This window comes from Urtica dioica, chromosome 5, assembly GCF_054948205.1.
Source record: "Urtica dioica subsp. dioica isolate 48M chromosome 5, U.dioica_male_clone48M_v1_H2, whole genome shotgun sequence".
NCBI classification, from domain to species: Eukaryota; Viridiplantae; Streptophyta; class Magnoliopsida; order Rosales; family Urticaceae; genus Urtica; species Urtica dioica.
The window spans coordinates 3,502,782-3,513,404 of record NC_142760.1 but is presented as its reverse complement, the minus strand read 5'-3'; the positions used below and the strand labels follow the sequence as shown (position 1 = coordinate 3,513,404).

The 10,623-nt window shown below is 33.9% G+C and overlaps 1 protein-coding gene across 1 annotated transcript; it reads left to right on the top strand.

Annotated features, from left to right (window-relative positions):
* The first annotated feature begins 4,163 nt into the window (after nucleotides 1-4,163).
* LOC149394875 (Galactose mutarotase-like superfamily protein) lies at nucleotides 4,164-10,422 on the top strand. Its single transcript, XM_089614897.1, has 9 exons — nucleotides 4,164-4,489; nucleotides 5,383-5,457; nucleotides 5,794-5,850; nucleotides 5,933-6,093; nucleotides 6,245-6,385; nucleotides 7,315-7,417; nucleotides 7,515-7,614; nucleotides 8,523-8,778; nucleotides 9,845-10,422. The coding sequence occupies exons 1-8, from the start codon at nucleotides 4,370-4,372 to the stop codon at nucleotides 8,735-8,737; spliced, it is 972 nt and encodes a 323-aa protein (XP_089471023.1). The 5' UTR covers nucleotides 4,164-4,369; the 3' UTR covers nucleotides 8,738-8,778; nucleotides 9,845-10,422.
* The last annotated feature ends 201 nt before the right edge of the window (nucleotides 10,423-10,623 follow it).

Genomic DNA, 10,623 nt, shown 5'->3' with positions numbered 1-10,623 from the left:
TCCGACATGCCGATAAAAAATCGGATGGAAAAATGTTGCAGAATAAATGAATAAAAGATACTTGTAATTATAGACCACACTTCAAACACTACAAATCATACATAAAACTTGGTTGGATAAAACTCAATTGATGTTCTTAAAACTCGGTTTATATACCATACATAATATATTCATACCCTATACACATATTTATATAAATAAACACATATATATGATAGGTGTTTATAAATATATCTATGTATTATCTATGTGTATGATCTCTTAGAAAAATTACCTTATATATTTGTTTTGTAATTTTATGTATATATGTCTTTTATTTTATTGTTTTGTTAAATAAAATGGTTTGTAAATAAGTAAATAATAATTTTGGGCCTTTTGAATTATGGTTTTTTTTTAAACTCAGTTGAGCTTTATTTTATTTTGGCTCGTTAGGGCTTTAACTTCCTTATTCCTACAACCATCTTCTTGCCATATGATACGTAACAGCGCCGCTGTTAAAAAAAACGCATGAAGCTTGAGACAAACGAAACGCTTACATCACAATTCGCCAACAAAAGTAGTCAAAATTCTCACGTTTTTGCACTCTACCTCACCGAAATGACATCGAAGAGATCGATATTCGTCGACTGTCGTCGATGTCAATGTGGTCTCCAACTCCCCTCCTCAGTCATGGATTTTCGAATAAGGTTTTCTTTTCCTTCAAATTTCTTTAAAAGCAGGCGATTTTTTTTAGTTTTAAAGTCAGTGAACGACATCCACGAATTTCGTTTTGGAAAACGATACGTCGTTTCTCCAAAAGTCGAACGACTTTCTACGAGAGAAGAGGTGTCGGAGAATTTCGCCGGATTTGGTCGGCGTTTTGAACCTTGCTTGGAAGAGAATTTTTGTGTGACGTTATGAAGTAATGCATGAATGAGATTACTAAGGGTGATAAATAAAGTAAAGCATGAAAAAGAGAGACAGACAAATTACAAATTAGTAATATTAAAAGGGCTATTTTGCTAACTAGCCAAATCAACCTATTAATATTAAGAGAATAGCCAAAGTTTCATTTAATTAAGGGAATAGCCCAACTAATCTAAACTACCTAAATTACCCTTTCACACAACTCTCTCTCTCTCTCTCTCTCTCTCTCTCTCTCTCTCTCTCTCTCTCTCTAGCTGTACACACAGAACACACAGACACGCTCTCTCTCTCTCCTCAACCATTGCCAAAGTCGCGCTTGTTTCTCTTTCTCCGCTTATGCGCTGATTCCGCCGCCGGATCTGCAAATCTCCGCCGGATCGGCGATGGAGGAGGTGGCGGTGGAGCTCGCGCGTGCGAGGGACGCGAAGGAGCGGATGGCCGGCATCGATAGGCTCCGCCAAATGCTCGTGTCCCGGCAGAGAAATCCGCTGAGTTCGCCGGAGGTCTCGGTGGTCGTCGGTTGCTGCCTGGATCTCCTCCGGGACGGTAGCGTCGTCGTTAGGGATTTTCTGGCCATGGTTGACTTGGTCTGCGTTGAAATTTCCAGGAACGAACCCTAGAACCCCCAAATTCGCGGTAAGTTAATTGAATTAACCTACTGGAGTGATTTAGGTTAATTAATTAACTGATTCGTGAATGATTTGAAATTCACAAAAAATTTACAAAAATCATAACTTAAGTCAATTGATATTCAAAGCATTCAATTAATTAACCTAATTTCGAATTCAATCATTTAGTAAATTAACTTTACTCACAAAAAAATCAGAACCTAAAATAATATTCAACCAATAAGTTAATTAATTAACTTAACTCACTCCAGTAGGTTAATTAAATTAACCTATTCGCGAATTTACCAAGGGCGTTATGGTCTGAGCCGAAAATATGGGCTATTTGCTTAATAAAATGAAACTTGGGCTATTCCCCCAATAAGAATGACAAACTTGGCTAGTTACAACAAATTTCACATATTAAAATAGTGATTTCTTTTGAATTAATATCGTCTTGGTTCTAATATTAAGAGAGACATACAAATTACAAATTAGCAATAGTAAAATAGTGAATGATTTTGAATTAACAACTACTTGGTTCTAGTTGACGTGGAAATCGCCAAGATATACAATCACGAATATTATAAAAATAATATTTGATTTATTACTTTGAAAAAGGTTCAAAAATACCGTTTTCAACGTCGTTTCGAATCTCATGATTTACGAAAAATCGATACGCCGAAAGGAAAAAATGTGAAAAAGGACAACTGATTTGCCGTTTTTAAATGCAGTTTTTTTTATGGAAAAAACCGACATGTCGATGAAAAACCGAACATAAATAATGTTGCATAATATATTTAAAATATATACATATATACATACATATAGTTTTCAATATTTTAAACTTGTAAAATGTTATATGATCTATACACTTAACACATAGTATGTATAATTTTAATAAGTAGACAAAAAGACTTATTATCATTTTAATTCTTTCGGACCCATAAACTATAATAATCACAAAATAAGAAGAAGACTTGGATTAACTTAAAAATGTCTAACATATGCTACATTTTTTCTCTCTCTCTCTCTCTATATATATATATAGATAACTTTCTTATTTTATTTTTCTTCTTATACATTTTTAAAATATACTTTTTTTTTTTTTATGTTTTGTCTTAATTATAATAGAATAGATATAATAAAAAAAACCTAAATTAATAAAAAAAACAAATCATAGGTCAAGTGATTAGCACTATGGACTAGGATCAACATAGTCGCGTGATCGAATCCGGGAGTGCCCATTTATTTTTCTTTGTTGCGAACAAGCAAAAAAAAAACGACAACAAAATATAAAACGAAAAAACAAAACGAAATAAAAATGACAAAAATCGAAAATCTACAAAAATCGAAAAACGACATAAATCGACAACAAAATGAAAAAGACTACTTTCGTCGGTCGGACATCCACCGGCAGCGGCGTCAGAATTTTCGAGATCCACTGGAAATCGATGAAAATTGTCGGAATTTAGAACATTGCTTTGAGGTGGGGTAAATCTTCCTAATCGGGACTAAGAACTTTCCGTTCAATGAGATGAACAAGAGACTTCCCAAAAAAGCTTTGTCAGAAGAGATAATTGCTAAAAATGTAATGTATTCATTATATTTTCGGAATTACATGTGTGTCCCTCTCGATCTCAGGTATATATATTACAAATATTAACGGTAATCTCATTAAATGAGAATTTTTACATTAATATCACAACTAAAAGGCAATAAATGATAAATCCAATTTAATTCATTGGCTTCATGGTTTGAAATAGGGATGTAATCGGGTTGGTTTAGTCGGTTTTTTCATGTGCTATCAACCTGAACCGCTATAACTAATTTTTTAATTTTAAAATCCAAACCAACCCGATTGACATGTAAAACCAAACCAAACCAACCCGAAAATAATCGGGTTGGTTTGGGTTGGTTTTTTCGGATTATGATTCTTGACAAATGACTTTATAACTCGAATGAAAATTATATACGTATATTATATCTAAAAAGTTTTTTCAAATAAAATCAAAATTTTACTTATCTTTAGAAAATTTACATATTAAAATAAAATTTACTCATATTTTTAACTACCAAATTTTCATGTAGTCACAAATAATAAAGTATAATATTAGGTATTTTTTTATTTAATTATAATATTATTAGAAAAATGATATTATTTTTAACAATAGTACATATAAAATATTTGCAATCTTAAAAAATTAAAAAATTAACACTATTGGATTGGTTTGGTTCAACCCAATCTCACGACTATGAAAAACCAAACCAACTCGAAACAATTGCGGTTTAGGTGGGTTACAACCCAAACTTCATCGAGTTATAATGAGGCGATTTAAAAAATAGTGCAGTTTGATTTAGATGATCGGATTTTCTAGCTGTCGCTGCCACATCTCTTATTTTTTTCGAACTATTTGGCTTAATTTCTTTGAGACGAGCCTAGTTTTAGTGGGCTCAGTGTGTAAGCGAAGTCTAGTAGCAAACAGTTATTATTTTAAAGGGATCTAATGAAAAAACAGATATAATTTCCAAATTTTCAATATTTGACACATAACTTCTGAATTTGGTATTTGTTTCACACATAATTTTTCTCTTATACATGTTTTTTCAAATTTGAGTGCTTTTCCGAAACTTCTCAATGAGAAAACGAGACAACTGTAACCAACCACTTTCGGTCCCAGTAGTAGGCGATAAGTAACAGAACAATTAGCCGCAATTTGGAAAGGAAAGGAAAGAACCAGAAATTAAGGAGCCAGAAAGAGATAAAATTAAAAAATAAAACAAATTAAATAATATATACATTCGTAAGCTCCGAAAAAACAAAAGCCATAACAAATTTGACAGTCTTAATAAAGGAGATGAGTATCGAAAAGGTTCTTCCTTCTGGTTCTTCTTCTTCTCCTCACTACGAGCGGGCCAAGGGCATCAATGGCCTTGAGAAGATCGTCCTTCGCGAGTCCCGTGGCAGCTCCGCTGAGGTAATTTCTTCTCTCTGTCATTCCTTGCTCTGATCGAGAAAATTCGGACTCGAAAAAGAGAATTTCGCTTGGTGTCGCGTTTGATCGGTTCTGATAATAAATTCGGTTTCAGCTTTCTTGATTCGATCCGATCGGTTAGGTTTTACTCGATTTATGGTTAATTTCCAGATCAAAATGGGAAATTAGCTCAGAGAATTAGTCTTTTCCAGTTCTATCTTAGATCTCTTTGTGTTCGGTGTTGGTTTGTGCGAATTAATTGCTTTTTACAGATGATTATGCAAATCAAGAAGTTTTGAGAGTAGAATTGAAGTAGATCTGCTAGGCTTGTGGTCAGACTGGCATTTATGCTCGTGTGAACGCGTGGCTTGTCATTAGATTTATTTCAATAATGAATATCCTTTTTAGAGCGTAGTCGTTGGAGAGCATTGAAGATTCTAGTAAATGTGTATTTCTTATTTTACTTATTACTAAGTACTAACTAGCTAGTGTTTGCTTGTCTGAGCTTAAATGAACTCATAGATTAGTTGATCCGGTGCTGTTGCAATGACTTTGATGAAATTTCAGGGTAGAGCCTTAATTGCAATTTTATACGGTTATGAGAATGTGCTTTCTAAAATTAAGATCCACGACTTTAGTTTTTTACTTCACTGAATCAAGACATTGGGTTTGTAATTTGAGACACGAAGTCACTGGTGTGACTGTTTGAGTAGAAGAAAGTATTTAGCATTAGAAAAAAAGTCCAAGCAGTTCTTATATGAACTGAGCTGTTGCAAGCAGTTTTAACAGATTCCATTACTTATTGATTTCTTTGGTTATCTGAAGATCGTCCCATATAATACAATGTTCGGTAGTAGTTACCATAGCAGTTATATTTATTGATTTTTTTTTTCCAGGTGTATTTGTACGGAGCTCATGTGACATCATGGAAGAATGATCATGCGGAGGAACTCCTCTTTGTCAGCAACAAGGTGCAATGCAGTGATTTAATGATAACTTGTGTTAATAATAATAATAAAAAAGTATTCGCAGCCTTAACCTTTTGAATTTATTTGGAAATTACTAGAACTGTGGTGCCAATGAAGGAAAATATGGTTGCTCTATTTACTATCTAGCCTATGTTATCATGTTTCCAGATCTAACTGGTATCTTTATTCAAATTGCACAATGATTATGGTGGCAGGTGTGATTCTATTGTCGTTTGACTCTTTGGTCTGCCTCTTATTTACTGCTATGTATTTTCCTCAAGTTCACAAATAGCTTTCGAGCAATAGCAAATAATTAAAGCTTGTCTGCTATACGTACAGGCTATATTCAAACCTCCGAAACCAATTCGTGGTGGGATTCCAATTTGTTTTCCTCAAGTACGTGTTACTTTTCTTTTCACTTAGTTGTTTGCTTTGGTTATTTTTGTCTTGATCAGTGAAAATTTTCCTATTACTGCAGTTCTCAAATTTTGGTCCTCTTGAGTCACATGGATTTGCGAGAAACCGGTTTTGGGAGGTTGACAAGGACCCATCCCCTTTTGGAGCACCCACATACAGCAAAGCTTTTGTCGATTTGCTTCTTAAACCTTCTGACGAAGATATAAAACTCTGGCCTCACAGGTAAATAGTTGAAATCGGTCTATCTTTTTTAATATAACTCATCGGTTTTTTTTTTTTTTTTTCAGTCACTAAATGGTACAAGTCTCATTTCAGATGGATTAGTGTTAAAGATGAATATTCATTTTTCTTTTCCTTCTGTTTAACTGAAAAGCTATGAGTTTCGTCTACGGGTAGCTTTGGGACCTGGGGGAGATCTAATGCTGACATCTCGCATCAGAAACACAAACACTGATGGAAAGCCTTTTACATTCACATTTGCATATCATACATATTTCTCCGTATCTGATATCAGGTAACTGGGCTAATTTTTTTCTTTCTTATCTTATCGTCAGTAAATTGTGCCATGGCTAGATTATGCAATAGCGCATTACCTTTTGGTTGTCTAAGTAACTAGCAGCTGTAGCACTTTTTTTTCGGATTACATGAGTTTAAAGGCTGTTATATTTTCAAATGTTAAAAGGAACTGGTTCATGTACTCTTATTTAGAGAGTTCTAGATCTAGGATAGCGTGTTGCCATTGTGTTTTTTGTTTTCTTTATATTATAATAGTATGTATTTTCCAAAAAAGTAAAGGAAATAAAAAAAAACTCAGCTTCTTCGTACTATTATTGGTTAATGTTTAATTGGCTACATTTACTTTCAAAGTTGTCTGACTATCATCATAGAAAGGAAAAAAAAAAAAAAAACCCGACTCTTGAAATTCTCCTCATGATCCTTTCTTCCTATTGAAAAAACATTAAATGGTTGTGGCAACTGAGGCAATAACGCTTGCAACCTCCTGGAGCATACGGAGTAAAAGAAACAACTGTATATTCGACGGGAAAAAAAATCAGTTAAGACGAGTTACTAGATTCTATCAACCATTGTACGGCTTTATGGATTTTCACGAACAGTAAAGAGTTCAAAAGATTTTTTTTTTCCGATCTAATAAGAGACTGGCCTAGTGCCCTATAAGTGGCTGCTTTCTTTTCCTTTGGAGCTGGGCTGGCACGTGTGATACGGCTCCATTAGGATTACTCAGTCCCCTGTTTTTTTTATTTTTTTTATTTTTTTTTTTTTACGTTTCCTGTATCTTTTCAAGCCCTTTTATCCGTGCGTAAAAAAAATGTCCTCCGACTTTAGTGGATAATATATTTATATTTCAACATATCCTTCAGTACATGATATGTGGCCCAAAACTTTGAGTAGAGTCATTGATTTTGTACATCTGTGTGTTTTCAGTGAAGTTCGTGTTGAAGGATTAGAGACCCTCGATTATTTGGACAACCTGAAGAGCAGGGAGCGTTTTACTGAGCAAGGGGATGCACTAACATTCGAATCAGAAGTAAGCTCCTTCGCGTGGAGTTTAACATGAGGCTTTTTTTTTTCTCCTTCTCTAATTTCTACATGGTTGTGGTTTTATATCATTCTTTATTGACAAGGTGGACAAGATATACCTCAGCACCCCAACTAAGATTGCGATCCTTGATCATGAGAAGAAACGAACGTTTGTGATACGCAAAGATGGACTTCCAGATGCTGGTGAGAAACTTGTACTTGTGTTCCGTTTATCTGCTACTGGCACTCAGATTTTGTGTGTACTTATTTCAAGCTTTCTATATGAAACCGTCCTCTACTTGATATGAAGAACCTGGCTTTGATATCTTTATTGAATCAATGCCCTCAAAAGTCAATATTGGATTTTCAGCCTTCTAAAACACCAACCTTTAGTCGGGTCCAATGTTTAAAAAGGCGGTTTGGAGGCATGCCTTTAGACCCGCCTTTTGCCTTTTATGAAAGAAACCTCTTCAAGGCTTAAGCCTGGAAATTTTTTGAGCGTTTTACGGCTTGGCCGTTTTAGGCGTCCACCCAGAAGAAAATCGCCCTAAACCCGCCTGAAAATGGCTGGTTTAAAAAAAAAACATTGGCCCAATTTAAATATTTGGGCTTTTTTTTCTGGACCTTTTTGGGTTTTTTAAATCAGAAAGTTTAGTAAAACAAACGAAAATCTAATATGATTAGGTTTATTATGATGTTGTTTGATTACCTAGAAAATGAGGACACGAAAGATGATGGTGATTCTTCGGATAATGAAGAACATGATGACCGTGACAATGATTTGAGTGTTTAACTAAGCTTTATGAGTCTAAAACTCTTTTGTTTTCCCTTATTTTTGGTTTTGAAACTTATGAAAAAAAATATGGAAGTGGATTTTTGCCTAGATTTATATATTTTCTATGTTTTTTTTTTAGGCTTACGCCTTGTACCGCCTTGAGGCTTACGCCTCACCTTGAAAACATAAATCGCCTCAAGGCTCGTTTACGCCTATTTAAACATTGACTCGGGTCTAACCCAGACTTGACGTTTATATATAAAAGCCAATTGTAATTGTGTTGCGTTGAAGAGTCTCTTGGTTATTAAATTATGTGATATATACATTTTGAGTGCAGTGGTTTGGAACCCTTGGGATAAGAAGGCCAAAGCTCTGGCTGATTTTGGAGACGAGGAGTACAAATATATGCTGTGTGTTGAGGCTGCTGCTATAGAAAAGCCCATCACACTGAAACCGGGCGAGGAGTGGAAAGGAAGACTTGAACTCTCGGCTGTTCCTTCAAGTTACTGCAGTGGCCAACTCGACCCCCAAAAAGTTCTCCTCACAAGCTGAAACATCCCTACGCCACATCATCATCATCATATATTGTACAGGCAAGCAAAGCGTCTCTTAATTTAGCTTTCCGAGAATCACCTGGGCGTTGGTTAGCTCAAGCTTATCATTCTCTTCTTCTGCATATTTTTATATGGGTCCATTAGGTAGATAGTCACATTTACAGTTTGACATTGCTAAATAGCCAACGTTTCGTAAATCTTAAGTAAATAGTCACTTTCATATATTTACAGATATAAATCTTAAGTAAATAGTCACTTTCATTTATTAGGCTACGTTTATGACTATTTACGTAAGATTTACGAAACGTTGGCTATACGAGAATCACCTGGGCGTTGGTTAGCTCAAGCTTATCATTCTCTTCTTCTGCATATTTTTATATGGGTCCATTAGGTAGATAGTCACATTTACAGTTTGACATTGCTAAATAGCCAACGTTTCGTAAATCTTAAGTAAATAGTCACTTTCATATATTTACAGATATAAATCTTAAGTAAATAGTCACTTTCATTTATTAGGCTACGTTTATGACTATTTACGTAAGATTTACGAAACGTTGGCTATATAACAATCCAAACGTTTTAGTTGGTTATTTACCTGATTTTTTTTGTTTTTATATTATGGTCTAGGAGAAATAAACAATGCTGATATTGTCAAATTGATTCAGATATAATGCGGGAATGATTATAATAACAACAATTTTCATGCAAAAGAAAAAAAATAAAATAAGAGAGCTATAGTGGAAGGAAGAAATTCCTTACTTGATGGTCCGAAATCTCTTATTTGTGTTTATGTTTACTTGTATTTCAAGTAATGTGATATCAAGGTCCAGGTCAGTAGTGGCTTAGATATGGCTTTTTTTTTTTTTTTTTATATTAATTTTTGAATGATCAAGTACGTGTATATATTTGATTCAATGTAATAAACTTATAGGTATATTACTGAATTTTGAAAAACACCATAACAAAAAAAAAAAAAAAAAAAGTCATGACCAAACAATGGATTGGTTTGTTATTTATTAAGAAGTTTTATTAGAAAAGCATGAAAATTCTTCTCAGATTAGTGATAAACTACATCCCTTTTTCTTTTCTTTTTTTCGCCTTCCAGGTACACCTATGGATCAGGACAGTCGCCGAAGTTGCTTCAGCGGATATAGTCGCTGATCATCATATATCGTTTCCCGTAAAAAAATATATTTCTCATCTCGGGTTTTAAAAAGATGGGTTCTTCAGTAAAAGACTTGTTTTTTTAATAATAATATTTTTGGCGGACGCTGAATGAGTCTCCTCGTTTTGAGTTTAAGACCGGTCAAACTCGTAACATATGGAGAAGGGTGTATGGGAGCGGCCAGCGCTACTACTACTGTGGATTGAGAAGATCACATGCTTGTTTTTTTCGTTGAATGGAATCTCTCATTTTGAATAATTAAATGTCATTTTTAAAAATATACATTATTATTATTGTTATAAAATAAGTGTCGGGATATACAATATGAAGAAAAGAGCGTGCTTTCTGAATAATTGACGCGTATTGTTCCCCACTTCCTCTATGACAGGACGTGCTCAACTGTATTGGCAAATTTTATTCTAAAATTATCCTATAACTGAAGTATTGCTGCTGCAATACATGAGATGGTGTATTTTTCACACGGTAATCTGAATAACAATATTTGAAGTTTATTTTTATTTCTTTATATATATATCCCTTGTGTTTTCATGTCCATACATACCTATATTTTGGTAGTTTAAATTCTTTTTATAAATTGGTATTCTATTTTTTTATTTGTAGTTTTTCAAATTATAGTAGTTGGACACAATGATATCACCTTTAGCTCGCGTATCTTATAATTCTAATAAATAGTATTGTGAAATTGAAAATAAAACCAT